Genomic DNA, 18,542 nt, shown 5'->3' with positions numbered 1-18,542 from the left:
GTCAGAAGTGTGGTCACGCTGCAACCTTGAAGATAGACACTGTATCATGCATTATGAAAGCTTCAAATCTTGAACCAAACCTTAAATAAACAAAAGTGAAGGTGCTTCTGAACATGAAGTTAATCGCTTAATATTTTTATTATAAAGACAGAGACAGCCTACCTACAATGCAATGCTTACCAACCCCTGTTTATTTTGTTAGTTACATTGTTGCAATGCAATTATTGTCCCAAGGAGGTCTCATGAAACATACAAAAATACAAAGCATAAGAGCTGATCCATGAGCTGGATGACAAACTCTGCATCAACCAATGACTGCATATAAATATATATTTACACAGTCTATGGTATCAACTGGTCAAAATGATACTGGAAAGAGATGAAAACAAGCCAAAGCATAGATACAATGTGTTTTCCTCAGACATTGTCATGAGTGTCTGGGATACATACAAGCACAGTACTTAAAAGAGCTTTTGAGTGACACACTGACCTTAGCAGTAGGTCATGTTTTCGAGTGTACTGTACTTGAGGTTACTAAACAATCTTTAAAAAAAAAAAATAATAATTTCACTATACTTGTGAAAGCCGTTGCTAATTTACTCCCTCTCTTTTCATCATTTTATCAAAATTGCTTTGTATTCCCCAGGCAAATGATTTAAATGTAGTACAAAGCTTTAAAGACAATAATAAAAGGCTGTTATTTAGCAAAGAAGCTAGATTTGATTATTTATCGGACAGTCCTCATTTCCCAAAATGTCATGCAGAAATCACAAATGAAGTATGTCAAAGCATTTCAAGTACTCTTTTGGCCCATACATGGTTGTCTTCAATACCCCAGGCTTCTCATTGGGGGTCTGTGCTGGATGATCCCACAATGCCATGCTGTCGCAGCAGGTTCCTTAGTATCTGATTCTTGGACTTCCAGTCTTCCACCTGAGAAACAGAAACATAGATAAAACAATAGTCACAATGAGTAAACAACTGCCTCTGGACTAAGTATCACAAATACAACGACCAAGGCTGACTTAGTTGTACACTGTGGAAATAGCAAGTTTAGATAGGATTGACGATTTGACTGATCATATTTGACATGACATATGCCGACTATAAAAAGATATACCAAGATGAAAAAAGTAATGCTATAGATGTAACATGTAAAGATAGTGTACAGTGAGTGGGTTCTTATGGTGGAATAGCGGTGGACAGGGCAGGGGCCTCCTCACTGTCAGAATCTGAAGACAATGGCTGTTTTCGAAACGACCTGCTACATACAACCTACTAATGTAGTAGGCCGAAGGTACTGCCTACTACATACTGCTTTTGAATGTAGTATGTAGTATGACTGTTCTGTTCGATCTGTGTTGCAGTACACTGGGCCAGACGTCACTGAATTTCCGGTGTGGAAGTAAAGTAAACGATGGCGAAGCCGATAGAGAAACTGCTTCTTTAGCATCCACTTATAATTTAAAGAGTTAGGAAGTGGTTTATATGGAATTTAATAGTTTTCACAGCACCTAAAACTGAGTTCTCCCCATCAAAAAAAGAAGAGAAAAGAAAGAGTGGAATGAGTGTTGTGCATTGTGGGAAACAGTACGCGAGGCAGACTGGTCCGATGCATACTGTGATATTTTCCTGAATCAGTAGACATCCGGGGAGTTTTGGCATAGTGCAGATTTTGCTCTTGTTCACATACTACTTACTACAAACTGAATTTTGGCCAAATCAGTACGTACTGCATACCGCATACTGCATTCCTAGTATAGCAGGCAGTTTCGAAAACAGCCAATGTCTTACCTATTCCCCTGTGTCCGAGCACTATCACAGCCCATATTGTGTTCTGTTTGTTGTACAGATCACAGTTGATCCCATGATGTATTCACATCACCTTCCAGGATTTGGACATACTTGTGAGCTGTGCATCAATGGATCAAATATCATCACCATGTTCAAGAAATGTACTGCCATTAAATTCCCGGGGAGAGAAAGCAGCGTTTAATGAGTGCATGAAGGCGCCATGCGGGTCTGCATTACAAATGTGAAGGCAGTTAAGTCATTTCTTAAACATTGTTATGCAAGTAAGCTGGATCCAGATCAACAGTCTACTCTGCATAGCATCAGTCTTTAAAATGCTGGTTATGACCAATTAGAATTGAGTATTCAGCACAACCATGCAATATAATATATAGTTTGCAGCCACACAAGGCTCGATCAATTCCTACCTTAGCTTTAGTACCAACCGTTAAAAGGAAGAGTGAGACACAGACATACCTCCTGCCTAAGCAACTGGTTATCAATCCTAAGCCGATCAAGAGTGCTGATGTCTTCCCCAAGTTTCAGGTTGCTCTGCCTGAGTTCCTTGATGTAATCACAGGCTTTTGACAAGATTCCTCCTTTGCTCTGAGACAAGAGAGCCTAAAAAAACATGTCAGACAAAAACATTTGTAATTGAGAAAGAAATGCACATTTGTGGATCAACCAGAAAAAGCTTCGTCTCCCAACAGCCCTTGAAAAAAGCAATGGTATTCAGCAAACTGTTTTCTATGATACACCCTCTATGCTCTACGGCTGACAGTGACGACATTATTCAAGTCATAAGTACAAAGTATAAGGAGCTGCATGCTCTGGTTCATGGAGAATTCGTCCAAAACCAAAAGATAAAAGCAAGAAATAAAAACCAAAAGGGGTGACATTAGATTTTTTTCCTCTCAGTGTACACTTCATCCCAGCATGCTGTTGGCTCTTCACTGATAGGAAAGAAACACGTGGATGCTATGTGGACTCATGCTCTTAGTATACAAACCCGAGTGGAGTCTGAGCTCGCCTTACCTGTCCTGATTTGGTGTAGTCAATGTTACAGTCTGGAATAGCTTTTGACAGCTGCACAATCCAGTTGTTGATCTTGTCCCTGCGCCGACGCTCCACTGTGTGACAAAAATGTGAATTTGAGACTTAAATCATTTAAGCCTCGCTCAATTTTTTTTTTTTTTTAAAAAGGTTTAACTTTCACAATAGGGTTGTGGACTAACCTTCATTGTGCTGGGCTCGTCGTTTCTCATCTCTGGAAGCCCGAGGAGCTTCTTGCTTTCTGAAAAGCAAAATAGAATAAAAACGTTGAGGCTACTCGTCTCTTTGCAGCATTCTTTCCCCACTCAACTAAAAAAGATCTGTTTTCATTGTATGTTTAACGAGGAGGTACTTACGCAATATATGGCTGCGTACGAGGTGCGATTGTCCTTTGATTGGAACCTGTCAAAACTTCCTGCGGTGACATCATCACATAAAGCTGCCCTGCAAAACAAATGGTACGTTAAGAATAGGAATAAGTAGATAATTATAGTGAAAAAAAAACCCTCACACTGTGAGCCTTTAAACTGGTATGTATTTTTTCAAGAGCAAAAAACTCTCTAAGAGGCTAATTCTGGTACTTTTAAGTATAAGACTCTATTTAATTCAGAGTCCAAATGAACAATAGGTGAAAAGTTACTAATGCTCAAGTAGATTATTTCTAAATGACCACTGTCAAGCAGGCTGTAATGGCAAAATAAAAAGGCATGTGCTATACATGTTTTAGCCAAAGACATAAAAGCAGAAGCATTGTTAAATGCATGCTTGATGTAATGATGGGTTAAGACATGTGTCTGAGATGGGAGTACCTGTGGGTGTGGTCTGGCCCAGCAGTGTGTCAGAGGCCTGCACTGTGGTCACCATAGTGCCGGTGGTGGCATCTGCGATGGTGGCAGGATAGTAGGTGTACTGTGTCTCCGCGCTGCCATCCCCCTCCAGTCCATCAGACTGGGAGAACACCGCCTGACATCAAACACAATTTAACCACACTGTTAAGTCTTGTGTTACGCTGTTTAATAGATATATAAGAAACATAGGATATCCGACCAATTCAGAATACCGAAATCCACAAGAAAGGCTGTTCGGTCTGTTGATGCTGTGATAATGAATAGAAAGCTAGTGAAACCAAAGTGACTTCATCTTCAGAGTTTTAAAACAATATTTTGAAACAATATTTTATATTATTAAAGATGTTATCACCCTTACTGAACAGAAAGCATACATCAGAGGAACACAAGTTACAGGATACTTTTTCCAGCAGCCAAAGAAAAAGTATTAATATGTGACTTTGAATAATTTAACAACTGAACACTATGAGCGTCTGCTGATGTAGAAATCTAAGCATTAAATAATAAAATATAAAAGGTAGTTAACACTCTATTTTGTCTTTGCTGACCCTGTTCTCTACTTGCATTAAATGCATTCACTGATGAAATATCTCCTGTTTGCTTTTAACTGTAGTGCACCATAGGTCATCCTACTTTCCCACTTTGTCTGCAAAAATTAACAGCTTTACCTGTCTGTGCACAAGATGGATCATAATAAGGGTATGGGCATCGCCTCTGGTGGTCCGGAAGAATGAAACAGAACTACTTAATTGATATCAGAGAGCTTTGTGCGAGCTTTAGCCTGTCATTGAGAGAGCTGCTTTAAGTTTTACGAACCACCAGAGGTCAAAGTGTCAGACTAGTTAGAAGCATTTACAAAAAAGTTGAGTGATCTCTTCTTCTTCTACTCCTTTAAATACCCATGTAGGCATACATATGGTAAATTAGATGTCAAGATGAGGCCGTAAAAACAGGTCAGTGGATCTGGATCTGGATAAATAATGTCAGTTGAGTGCCAAAACAAAAGTAAGGGAAAACTTTTCATCGCCTGTCTCCGTCTCTCCTCTCTTTCCTAACTAAAATGGGTGAGTCTGGGGTGGACAGATAGTACAGCCTAACTCACCTGGCAAGGGTGAGCTCTAGCCCAGACAACCTTTGCGCTGGCTCTGCCTTCCAGTCCCCTTTTTAATATCTATTTACATACTTTTCTCTGTTTTACTCTTTTCTTCTCTATGTTGGTGTGTTGGTATGGTGGGAAGTGAGAGCTAGCATGGAAGGGGGCGGCTCCAGGATGCCAGAGCTTACTGTTAATCAACCCTGAGGTGTTGTGGACCTAACTTAATGAAACACCATGGAGGGAAGTGCTTCCTCCTCTTCATTAGAGCACTATTTGACAAAGAAACAAGCCCAGTCGCATCAAACACATCAGGTTTGGACGGTGACTGTAAAATGATTACCGTTTAGTTTAAATATGCAACACAGTCATACAATCAGTGTATGTCTCACCTGTGTGACTGTCTGTGTAGTTGCAGGGAAACCAGTGACCAGGCTGACTGCTGCAGCTCCCTCTGTCTGACCCTCCAACTGGCTGTCGGACACTTGGATCACTCTGTAGGTCACCTGAGACGAAACACATCACAATAAGAGGTCAGAACTTTATCAACTTAGCATCACTTAGCATACAAGTTCAGGTAATGTAAAAAAGGATGATCTTTCTTTCAACCACTTAAAACTAGCCAATGGCACTTGTTAATGATACTCTAAGAGATTTTAATACTAATTCCTACCTGCCCGCCTGCTCCCTCTGTCTTAAAGAGATACTTAATTGGTTGGTCAGTGAAGGTAGCAGCAGACTGAATGGTTGCAATAGCTGCTGGGTCCTCCGCTGTGGCCACTGACACTAAAGGAACAGAAAAGCATATAAAAACCTCACTGTTACAGACTGACGTTCATTTCAATTAAAAACTCAGCAGTTCACACGTTTTCTAGATTCTAAGACCTTGTTCAGAGAACAGGAGAAAGGTTAGCTAAAGGAATGTAGATATTAGTAGAAACAAAGTCTTGCATACAAACATACCCCCTCTGTAACCTCTTTCATTTCAAATGCATTTCAATCAATAACTCAACTCAACTTTATTTATACAGCACCTTTTATACATAAAAACATGCAGCCGAAAGTGCTTCACAGAATAACGGACAGACAGAAAACAACAGCAATGGTAAAATTATAAAAGGCATGATTATAAATAAAATACTTAAATCTAAAATAAAATAAAATCAATACAGTAAAATTAATTAAATAAGTAATAATGGAAAGAAAAGTTAAAAATAAGGTAGCGTTAACAAGATCAGAAGAATACAAGAAATAAATAGATAAATAAATAATTAGATAAGATAAATAAATGTTAAAGCAATGATCAAAATAATCACTAAAATAATCTAAAATAACAATGCAGTCCATGGCTAAAAATAAATTACTCCACATTAAAAGCTAGATTAAAAAGGTAAGTCTTAAGTTTGCTTTTAAATAATAAATAATAAGAATAAAAAAAAGTTATTCAAATTTTTCTATACCAGACATATCGTAACTCAAAATAATTCTGACATTTAGATTATATAATCAATGTGATACATAGCCTCTCACACCCATAACGTCAAATATTATTCAATGTGTCTCTTTTCAGAAATAACAGTGATATCAATGAGGAGCCATTCAGGAGCTGAAAGCTGACCCGATCCAAAGATTGGACTTGCGAAAAGGAGACGGAATTGCCTTTACAAATATAATGAATGTTTATATTCTTTGAATACCGTTTCGGTTTGTACTATAAGAGAAATTGACAAACATTGTTTTAGAATAAATGTATCGCCTGTTAATGAATGGGGGCCCAAAATCAGGTTTGCATTAGTCTAGAATGAAATGGGAGTCAGATCTTAATGTTATAATTGCTGAACAGTTATGGGCAGATTTATGTCAAGACAGCTTGTCAACTACTATTAATGCCCAGTATAGACTGATTAACTATAATGTTCTACATCAATTATACATTACCCCAGAAAAATTACATTTGTTCAAATCTGACCTGTCAGAGATGTGCTTCAGGTGTGATACTGAAGTTGGTTCCTTCAAGCACTGTACCTGGCATTGTACCAAGGTGATATCTGCATGATATCTGCTCCACTTTAACTAGCATCACAGGAGTTAATGTTCCACTGGACTCTGAACTGTGTTTATTGGGGAACTTTATATGTATTGACAGTTCACGGTTCTCTAAACAATGCACAACTCAATTTCATGAAAGTTGCTCTATGTGTGGCCAAGAAGTGTATTACAGTGTCATGGAAATCTGATTCTTATTATTGACAGGTGGTCTTCTGAATAGTTGCATACCCCTGGAAAAAAAATCACCTTTTGTCTAAGAAAACATTATGACACTTTTTTTTGTTTTTTTAATTTGGCAGCCATATTTAGACCATATTGTTAAATCTTTCAACCAGGTACTTAATATAGTTGTTTGTATTGACTTTGTACACTGACCACCTTTTTCTTTTTTCTTTTTCTTTTTTATAATTTTTTTTTTTTGGGGGGGGGGGTTCTTCTTTTCTTGTATCCTTTATGCCTTACACTATGTTATGTCCATATTCTATTGGTATATTGATATGTTGGTATACATTGCAAAAGTGAAAATAAAATAGTTTAACAAAAAAAAAAAATTAAGAATAGCAAATTGATAGGTTTGTTACCTTCCTCGTTGATGGTCACATTTCCATCTGGTTCAGGGCTTTTCTGTTGGCTGCACACATAATAACAAAGGAGACGAGTTATGTTGTGGTTGAATCTGCTTATGAAGAAACTACTAACTGGTTTAAATCCTAGTCTTATTATTGACAATGGCGCATTTGACTCACCTCTTCATTTCTGCCGACGATCTTATACGAAGAGCCCGCCTTCACTCTCTCCTACAGCCAGACTGAAAACACAAGTTCATAGGTTTCACTAAAACAAAGATGCCCTAACTTGGAACTTTACAATATTTGTATCGATATCGCTTAAAAGCACAAAGCAAGGTATAGCCAGAAGCAAATGTGACATCTGAAACGGTGTAAGAAAACGAGCTAGCTGTGTGACAGAGAGCAAGGCCGACAGTTACCATGGGCGAGAGCGGAAGCTGCTTTCGTCGCCTTCAAAATAAAAGCTCAGTAAAGGAGAGGGCCGATTCAAAAACATTTCAACATTAATACGGGGATAAAACTATGGGGCGGCGTTTGTAAAGTTGTGCACACTGAAAATAACAGCAACATTTCTACACATCTAGCTCCAAAACGTCATAAAATGTAGAGTGAATTTTCAAAATTCTTCTTTTTTTTTTAATCACATTTAGAGGAATATTTGTGATATTCTTCACATTTAATTTTGTTATATCAAGTTAAAGTCATTGTTAAATCCAAATGCTAAATCTAAATGTTAAATCTAAATGTTAACTCTAAATGTTAAATCTAAATGTTAGATACAAATCTAAATGTAAGATACAAATCTAAATGTTGAATCTAAATGTTAAATCTAAATCTAAATGTTGAATCTAAATGTTAAATCTATATATAAATGTTAAATATGAATTTATTAATTTGTTTTATGTATTTAACATTTATATTTATATTTAACAATTAGATTTATATTTAAAATTTAGATTTAGCATTTGGATTTAAGAGTGATTTCAACTTAATATATTTTTCACAACCAAATTAAATGTGAAGAAGATCACAAATATCCCTCTAAATGTGATTAAAAAAAAGTGACTTTTAAAAATTCACTCTACATTTTTATGGCGTTTTGGAGCTAAATGTTGCTGTTATTTTCAGTGTGCACAGCTTTACAAACGGCGCCCCATATAAAAAAGCTAATTTAAATACTTTAATAAAGCTGTATATGCTTTTCACTATGTTTGCTATTCACCATCTGTGTGTCTTGGGTGTATAGCTCAGGGATTTTTGTTTTTTCACCGTATTCACAACCGGAAACTGCTTGTTCCATTGCGGCGAGCTCGACACCATTTCTATCTTTCTGCTACATTACTGATCGGCCCCAGCGGTTTTAACAGATGTGTTAAAAAGAAACACTTCCTGTATTCAGTCAATGTCTGCAAAGGCATAAGGATGAAGTCTTAAATGTAATCTATAGGATTTAACTATGAACAGAGAGTCGGATTCTGTAGAATATATGCCACTCTGAACAAAGATCTACTTACGCTGCAGTGGTCCCTCCCCCGATATTTGTCAACAGACCAGTTTCGGTGTCTGCTGCACTCATACGCATGCGCGACAGGAAACCCATTCGCCCTATTCCAGATCAGTTTTAAAATGTCAATAATGTTTTTCACAAAGCAGTTTGAATATCTGACCCAAAGCCTGCATTGTTAGTGACTTGATGAAATTTCAAAGCCTGGGAAAATTGTAAGCAGACTCGGACCATCAAAAAAGACCGAGGCACCCAAAAACATAACTTCACTATAATGGCACTGGTTGTTTATGTCTGTACTTCGTTTTAGTCGTGATTATATATTTAAACATGTGAAAATATAAGTTACATTTATGAACAATTTTCTACGTGAGAGTTTGAGAGAAAACACTGGACAGCGCCCGTGGTCCGACCCCGGTGAGGGATGGAGAACTTTATTCTGAAAGAATGTAAGGCGAAGTAACCACTGAGCTACACCAGCGCAATGTACACAGAGAGAAATAATCATTATAAAGGCAGTGGTGGACAAAGTACACAGCTTTTTTCAAAGTACTTTTTTAAAAATCCCAAAACTTATTTTCACAAAGCACAAGTGCAGTCAAGAATACATAGACGTACATTCTGTTACATTGTGTTTATTTAGAAACCATTACTTGAAATCTCTAAAAACTATACCATGGAATAAAAACAGACAGTAAGTTACTACAAACACAGACAACTTAGTTTGAAATGTTCATCTGGAATTAAACAAATGTTACGTAGCTCAACACTCTTTCTCAGGTTAGACAGTGAATTTTTGTATGTTTGGGCAGAGTGGGAAACAGGGAGAACATTTCAAACGATACGTCTCATTCTTCATTTCAAAAACCTCTAACACGGGCTGAAGATATGGCCATGGGTACTCATGTGGATAATTATAGCCATCATTACCACCTCTAAATGAACTGCCTGATCTGAGTGAAATTTGCTCTGTGCTTGCTCCACGTTCAACCGTGGAGACGCACGATATACAGGTACGGCTAAACCACTGAGACAAACAGAACTACACAAACACATTTTACTGTCTTAGGAGTCAGATTTAAGAAAAGAGAAGGAAATCCACGAGCTGACTTCAAAGCAAAAGTAGTGAGTAACTAGAGCACTGATAGAAATGTAGTGGAGTAAAAAGTACAATAATTGTCTTCTAAATGCAGTGGAGTAAAAGTAACAAGTTCCCCCAAAAAATAATACTCAAGTAAAGTACAGATACTGAAATAATGTACTTTAACAGTACTCAAGTAAATTTACTGTCCACCACTGAAAAAGGCATCCAAAAACATAACTTCACTAAAATGGCACTGGTTGTTTATGTCTCTACTTCGTTTTAGTCGTGATTATATATTTAAACATGTGAAAATATAAGTTATATTTATGAACAGTTTTCTACGTGAGAGTTTGAGAGAAAACACTGGACAGCGCCCGTGGTTCGATCCCGGTGAGGGATGGAGAGCTTGATTCTGAAATAATGTTAGTCGAAGTAACCACTGAGCTAAACCAGCGCATTGTCTGCAGAGAGAAATAATCTTTATAAAGGCAGTGGTGGACAAAGTACACAGCTTCATTATTTAGGTCAAAGTATTGATCCTCCAGGTCAAATATTATTCCAATACAGGTGAATGTCGCTCTGTCAAATTATTACTTGAGTTAAAGTACTTAAGTACGTATCTGGATATATATGGATGTACATTTGTTTTTTTTGTTTTTTTCTATACTTATGGCTCTTTTATCTTTTTTTAATTATTATTATTTTTTGATATTCACCTACTCATCGTTTTGTAATTTCACTATTCTTTATTTTCCTGTTTGAGTACTTGTCAATCTTTTATTTTTAGCTACTATCACATATTGGCTTTTTTTTAAAAATTTTATTCATTTACTTAATATGTTTCTTATACAAAAACGTCACTTTCTTGAATTGTTTGCACTGATCTTTTTTTTGTAATGTGTCAAAATCTAAATAAAAAGATCTTTGAAAAAAAAAAAAGTACTTAAGTACTTGCTTTTAAATATACTGAAGTATTCAGAGTACTTCTTAAAATATCTCAAAACGTTGTATTTTCACAAAGCACAAGTGCAGTCAAGAATACATAGAAGTACATTCTGTTACATTATGTTTATCTAGAAACCATTACTTGAAATCTCTTAAAACTTTACCATGGAATAAAAACAGCAACTAAGTTACTCCAAACACAGACAACTTAGTTTGAAATGTTCATCTGGAATGAAACAAATGTTACGTAGCTCAACACTCTTTCTCAGGTTGGACAGGGAATTTTTGTATGTTTGGGCAGAGTGGGAAACAGAGAGAGCATTTCAAACGATACGTATCATTCTTCATTTCAAAAACCTCTAACACGGGCTGAAGATATGACCATGGGTACTCAGGTGGAGAATTATAGCCATCATTACCACCTCTAAATGAACTGCCTGATCTGAGTGAAATTTGCTCTGTGTTTGCTCCACGTTCAACCGTGGAGACGCACGATATACAGGTACGACTAAACCACTGAGACAAACAGAACTACACAAACACATTTTACTGTGTTAGGAGTCAGATTTCAGAAAAGAGAAGGAAATTCACGAGCTGACTTCAAAGCAAAAGTAGTAAGTAACTAGAGCATTGATAGAAATGTAGTGGAGTAAAAAGTACAATAATTGTCTTCTAAATGCAGTGGAGTAAAAGTAACAAGTTCCCCCAAAAAATAATACTCAAGTAAAGTACAGATACTGAAATAATGTACTTTAACAGTACTCAAGTAAATTTACTGTCCACCTCTGAAAAAGGCATCCAAAAACATAACTTCACTAAAATGGCATTTGTTGTGCATGTCTCTACTTTTTTTTTAGTTGTGGTTATATATTTAAACATGTGAAAATATAAGTTATATTTATGAACAGTTTTCTACGTGAGAGTTTGAGAGAAAACACCGGACAGCGCCCGTGGTTCGACCCCAGTGTGGGATGGAGAGCTTGATTCTGAAAGAATGTAAGTCGAAGTAACCACTGAGCTACACCAGCGCAATGTCTGCAGAGAGAAATAATCCTTATAAAGGCAGTGGTGGACAAAGTACACAGCTTCATTACTTAGGTCAAAGTTAAGATCCTCCTGGTCAAGTATTACTCTAATACAAGTGAACGTTGCTCTGTCAAATTATTACTTCAGTTAAAGTACTTAAGTACTTGCTTTTAAATATACTTAAGTATTCAAAGTACTTCTTAAAATATCTCAAAACTTTGTATTTTCACAAAGCACAAGTGCAGTCAAGAATACATAGGAGTACATTCTGTTACATTATGATTATTTAGAAACCATTACTTGAAATCTCTAAAAACTATACCATGGAATAAAAACAGACAGTAAGTTACTCCAAACACAGACAACTTAGTTTGAAATGTTCATCTGGAATTAAACAAATGTTACGTAGCTCAACACTCTTTCTCAGGTTAGACAGTGAATTTGTGTAGGTTTGGGCAGAGTGGGAAACAAGGAGAACATTTCAAACGATACGTATCATTCTTCATTTCAAAAACCTCTAACACGGGCTGAAGATATGGCCATGGGTGCTGAGGTGGAGAATTTTAGCCATCATTACCACCTCTAAATGAACTGCCTGGTCTGAGTGAAATTTGATCTACGTTTGCTCCACGTTCAACCGTGGAGACGCACGATATACAGGTACGGCTAAACCACTGAGACAAACAGAACTACACAAACACATTTTACTGTCTTAGGGATCAGATTTAAGAAAAGAGAAGGAAATTCACGAGCTGACTTCAAAGCAAAAGTAGTGAGTAACTAGAGCATTGATAGAAATGTAGTGGAGTAAAAAGTACAATAATTGTCTTCTAAATGCAGTGGAGTAAAAGTAACAAGTTCCCCCCAAAAATAATACTCAAGTAAAGTACAGATACTGAAATAATGTACTTTAACAGTACTCAAGTAAATTTACTGTCCACCACTGAAAAAGACAGAGGCATCCAAAAACATAACTTCACTAAAATGGCATTGGTTGTGCATGTCTCTACTTTTTTTTAGTCATGATTATATATTCAAACATGTGAAAATATAAGTTATATTTATGAACAATTTTCTACGAGAGAGTTTGAGAGAAAACACTGGACAGCACCCGTGGTTCGACCCCAGTGTGGGATGGAGAGCTTGATTCTGAAAGAATGTAAGTCGAAGTAACCACTGAGCTAAACCAGCGCAATGTCTGCAGAGAGAAATAATCTTTATAAAGGCAGTGGTGGACAAAGTACACAGCTTCATTACTTGAGTCAAAGTTAAGATCCTCCTGGTCAAATATTACTCTAATACAAGTGAACGTTGCTCTGTCAACTTATGACTTCAGTTAAAGTACTTAAGTACTTGCTTTTAAATATACTGAAGTATTCAAAGTACTTCTTAAAAAATCCCCAAACTTTGTATTTTCACAAAGCACAATCGCAGTCAAGACTAAATAGGAGTACATTCTGTTACATTGTGTTTATTTAGAAACCATTACTTGAAATCTCTTAAAACTATACCATGGAATAAAAACAGACACTAAGTTACTCCAAACACAGTCAACTTAGTTTGAAATGTTCATCTGGAATGAAACAAATGTTACGTAGCTCAACACACTTTCTCAGGTTGTTCTCAATGTACTTTAACAGTACTCAAGTAAATCTACTTAAGTAGGCTACAGTACTCAAGTAAATTTACTCTGTTTACTGTCCACCACTGAAAAAGACAGAGGGACCCAAAAACATAACTTCACTATAATGGCACTGGTTGTTTATGTCTCTACTACTTTTTAGTCGTGATTATATATTCAAACATGTGAAAATACGAGTTATATTTATGAACAGTTTTCTACGTGAGAGTTTGAGAGAAAACACTGGACAGCGCCCGTGGTTCGACCCCGGTGAGGGATGGAGAGCTTGATTCTGAAAGAATGTAAGTCGAAGTAACCACTGAGCTACACCAGCGCATTGTCTGCAGAGAGAAATAATCTTTATAAAGGCAGTGGTGGACAAAGTACACAGCTTCATTATATAGATCAAAGTATTGATCCTCCAGGTCAAGTATTACTCTAATACAGGTGAACGTTGCTCTGTCAAATTATTACTTGAGTTAAAGTACTTAAGTACTTGCTTTTAAATATACTTAAGTATTCAAAGTACTTCTTAAAATATCTCAAAACGTTGTATTTTCACAAAGCACAAGTGCAGTCAAGACTAAATAGGAGTACATTCTGTTACATTACGTTTATTTAGAAACCATTACTTGAAATCTCTAAAAACTATACCATGGAATAAAAACAGACACTAAGTTACTCCAAACACAGACAACTTAGTTTGAAATGTTCATCTGGAAAGAAACAAATGTTACGTAGCTCAACACTCTTTCTCAGGTTAGACAGTGAATTTGTGTATGTTTGGGCAGAGTGGGAAACGAGGAGAACATTTCAAACGATACGTCTCATTCTTCATTTCAAAAACCTCTTAACACGGGCTGAAGATATGACCATGGGTACTCAGGTGGAGAATTTTAGCCATCATTACCACCTCTAAATGAACTGCCTGGTCTGAGTGAAATTTGTTCTGTGTTTGCTCCACGTTCAACCGTGGAGACGCACGATATACAGGTACGGCTAAACCACTGAGACAAACAGAACTACACAAACACATTTTACTGTCTTAGGAGTCAGATTTAAGAAAAGAGAAGGAAATTCATGAGCTGACTTCAAAGCAAAAGTAGTGAGTAACTAGAGCATTGATAGAAATGTAGTGGAGTAAAAACTACAATAATTGTCTTCTAAATGCAGTGGAGTAAAAGTATCAAGTTCCCCCCAAAAATAATACTGAAGTAAAATACAGATACTGAAATAATGTACTTTAACACTACTCAAGTAAATTTACTCTGTTACTGTCCACCTCTGAAAAAGGCACCCAAAAACATAACTTCACTAAAATGGCACTGGTTGTGCATGTCTCTACTTTTTTTTTAGTCGTGATTATATATTCAAACATGTGAAAATATGAGTTATATTTATGAACAATTTTCAACGCGAGAGTTTGAGAGAAAACGCTAGACAGCGCCCGTGGTTCCGACCCCGGTGTAGGATAGAGAGCTTGCATCAAATAGAATTAAGTCGAAGTAACCACTGAGCTACACCAGCGCGATGTCTTCCGTTAGAAATAAGCATTATAAAGGTAAAATCAAATACTAATGATATGTTTTATAATGTAATGTATTGGGTAGAAAATATTCTACAGTATTATGAACCACCTAACCAAGGTGTTTTGCATAACTGTGTAGAGCAAAACTACCAAAAAGTACTTTATTTTCAGAATGAGCTCAACCCGGAAAAACAAGCTTCTCCTTCCTCGGCAGGCAACATGAATGATGCGTTCTGGTGCTCATCAGATGGTCGGGATTAGGAAGGCAACATTTGTAAACTGCATTTAAATTTACATTTCATAACCAATTGTGAAATAATAATATGTGTTACTTTTTATCTGTAAAACTCTGTTAGCCTAGTGTAACAATTTACAAATACGCCTAAAGGGGAATTTTGAAAATACATGAGTAAGTAATAATGATATATCACATACATGTGCACTACTTGATTTCCGGTGCAATACCTCATAACCATGTGCAATATTGTAATTTATTCCATATTCCATTTATTTATGGTTATATTAATCTACTACATGTGCACTCTGGCTTAGGCTAATTTAACTTATTTCATGTCTTTAAAAGTACTTACATACCTTTCTTTGTACAGATAGTATTTTTATTTTTATTTAGAATTTTTGAATTTGTGTTTAGGTTTATACATTTATTGTCCTTCCTGTCTTATTAAGTACCAGTGTTCCATTCACCAAGTCAAATTCCATGGCAATAAAGTTTTCTTGAATCTTGAAATAGGAAATTGAACAGCCGACATTGACTGTTGACTCATAATTCCGTGTAGAATAATGAAGCCAGTTCTTCTATCTACTCGTCAGGTAGGGTACCGAGTTTTCTACAACTTTATCAGCTGCTGTTCACTCTTTTGGGGAGACTTTACACCAGCCTCATGCTGTTTTCTTAGTTGACATTTATTTTTTCCAACACCACATGAACGCAACAAGACAAGCTCTCACAGAGATGGTTCAAAGTTGACGTAACCAGCTGGGTGTAGAGTGTGAGAAGAAATAAAGAATATTCAATTATTCAACTTTACAAGTGGCTATAATAGAGGCAAGTGAATTCATGCAATAGAAACAAGAGTGAATACATCCTCACGAACCTTTGGTGTTGTTGTATCAGCCATGGACGGCAATAAACTACGTGTCAATTCTCTTTGTATTTCCAAATAACAGTTTATAGTGGTTTATTACAGTTCTTTGACCTTTATGAGGCTATAAAACTGTTCGGTGCATTTGTTGGTCAGATTGAGATAAAACACTGGACAGCGCCCGTGGTTCGATCCCTTGGAGGGATAGAGGTTTTTTCTAATAGAAGTCGAAGTAACCACTGAGCTAAGCCAGTGCAAATACAGTTGTGAGAAATATACATTATAAAGGTAACATCAAAGAAAACAGGAAGCACAGGGTTTATTATCACATAGCTATCTGGAATATGAACAACTGTTGTATTTTTTATATGAATTTGTTTAGGGTTAAAGGCCCTGTGAGGAGTTTTGAACTGGCTGAGAAACAGACTGAAAATGATACTGATGCCTCTTTATAACCTTCATTAGTAAACGAGACCATCAGCAACAACACTGACACCTTCTCTGTTGTCGTTTTTAATGCCTGAAACCGCCCTGAGGGGGTAGGTGTCAGACCAGATGATGGACATCTTGCTTTAGAAACAGCCTTTATTTTACTGTTTTCATGGAAACTGATCACATTGCCTGATAAAGTTGACTGGTAAAAAACAACAGGATGAGTTTTTGGTTGAAAACACTACTTTTGCATGTTTAGGAAAATAAGAGGTATCACTTTGTCCACAAGGGGTACCAGAATTGATACAAAACAAAAGTTCCTCGCAGCAGCTTTAACTTTATGTACACAACAGAATTTACAAATATTTACCACTCCAACAAAAAAAAAGTGGTTCTGTGAGTTCGAGGACGTCCATGAATAGATACAAAAAACCCAGATGACATCAGACAGGCCATAATTAAAGAAATAAGACAAAGTGTAATGTTGAAGTTTATTGTGTTTTAATGTTTGACTCTGTTGACAAGGTGGAACTTAAAACATACAATAGTCTATTTACAATTTAAACAAAAGTCCACAGATCATAATGAAGAGAAAAGTAAAACACACCATATGTTAGAGAATAAAGGCAAACAAATAAATACAAGTTATTCAGATCATCCTGATCAAATTCATGAATGAAAAAAATACATTATGAAAATAAGTAAATTAGGGGACAAACTAAATTTGATGCTAATTTTAAACTAAAGAGACAAAAGACAGAGCTTTGCATTTCTATGTATGTTTTGGGAAATATTATTTTGGTTCATATATCATTCTTAAACCTGTCTTATGTCTAATAGAAATTAAAAAAAAAAAACTTAAACCTCCATAGTGATACTTAGTGTGTAAAACTGGCGTGCAGAAGCAACTACAAAGCAGCTGACAGATTTGGTATTACTTCAGACTTGCAGTTATCCATATAGCCTACACTTATACCTCTGTCAGATTACTATTACAAAAACCCTGAAAGCTTTATAAATTGGTACATTTTAAAAGTAGCTGTAATAGCAGCTATCTGCAGCTATCTTTCCTGTGACAGGAACTGTGTTGTGACTCCTAACACAAACTCATTAAAGATGAACATTGTGAGCGAGAAGAGACCTGCAATATTATATTAGCTGTTTTTTCAGAGGTGAAAGATTAAGTTATTTAGTGCCATTTCCATTGTGAGTCATGTCAGAACTGCCAGGCAACTGCCCTGCAGAACTTGGTCCACTTTGCCATTTGCATTTGTAACTTCTTTTTTTTGTTATCTTACATCCTTTATTCAAAGTGGCAAAGGCAGAAGCTTAACAACACCTGTTAAATCATTTCATATTTTTCAAATAAATAAAATGTTGGAAAAACTTTTAAACAAAATATACACATTTTGCCAAGATTTTTTCAGGAATTTGATCTGTCCACCTCAGGGGATTTGGTATTTTTCTCATTGGGACAGTATTTGGTTTGCATATTACTATTTACATTTATTTTATCACACACGTACAAGTAAACAGACATTCTTAGCTCACCCCTTACAGCCGTATATTTAACTCTTTAATGTCATGCATCAACATAAAAACAAGCAGATCATGAGGTTGAAAACAAAACTACAGGACTTACACATCTTAATTTATAGGGAAGTCTTAAGAGGGTCTTAATGAGTAAATGTCACAGAAGCCCACAGGTCCTCTGGGGAAGCTACTTCTTGCATCGACATAAATATCTTATTTAAGTTGCACTTGATATTTTTCATTGTTAACATTTTTAAATGGTTACTCAGCTGACTTTTTTTTCTGTAAAAAAAAACACCCAAAACAGTTGAATGTAAAGGAGTTCATTTCTGTAAGTCAGTGATTACATAACTTATCCCTCAT

The 18,542-nt window shown here is 36.2% G+C and overlaps 1 protein-coding gene across 3 annotated transcripts; it reads right to left on the bottom strand.

Moving 5' to 3' along the window:
• Window positions 1-114: 114 nt before the first annotated feature.
• Window positions 115-8,981, bottom strand: usf1 (upstream transcription factor 1). Of its 3 annotated transcripts, none has more exons than XM_034675083.1 (11): window positions 8,918-8,981; window positions 7,581-7,642; window positions 7,416-7,465; window positions 5,459-5,571; window positions 5,178-5,291; window positions 3,654-3,807; window positions 3,201-3,288; window positions 3,027-3,085; window positions 2,827-2,921; window positions 2,269-2,412; window positions 115-933 (listed from the first exon to the last, which is right to left on the bottom strand). In XM_034675083.1, exons 2-11 carry the CDS (start codon window positions 7,586-7,588, stop codon window positions 844-846), a joined length of 915 nt encoding a protein of 304 aa, XP_034530974.1. In that variant the 5' UTR covers window positions 7,589-7,642; window positions 8,918-8,981; the 3' UTR covers window positions 115-843. The 3 variants fall into 3 exon arrangements, with proteins under 3 accessions (XP_034530974.1, XP_034530983.1, XP_034530966.1); XM_034675092.1 differs by lacking the exon at window positions 8,918-8,981 and adding an exon at window positions 7,823-7,860; XM_034675075.1 differs by lacking the exon at window positions 8,918-8,981 and having other exon boundaries at window positions 7,581-7,822.
• Window positions 8,982-18,542: the final 9,561 nt, after the last annotated feature.

This window comes from Notolabrus celidotus, chromosome 2 (genome assembly GCF_009762535.1).
Source record: "Notolabrus celidotus isolate fNotCel1 chromosome 2, fNotCel1.pri, whole genome shotgun sequence".
Classification (NCBI taxonomy): Eukaryota; Metazoa; Chordata; class Actinopteri; order Labriformes; family Labridae; genus Notolabrus; species Notolabrus celidotus.
The sequence above is the reverse complement of the archived record's forward strand: the minus strand, read 5'-3'. Positions and strand labels throughout refer to the sequence as shown.

Coding starts and splice junctions, on each gene's coding strand:
- usf1 (XM_034675083.1), bottom strand. Junction 3,808..5,177: donor CTACACAGACAGTCACACAG/GTGAGACATACA, acceptor GTTTGATGTCAG/GCGGTGTTCTCCCAGTCTGA. Junction 934..2,268: donor ACCAGTTGCTTAGGCAGGAG/GTATGTCTGTGT, acceptor TCTGTTTCTCAG/GTGGAAGACTGGAAGTCCAA.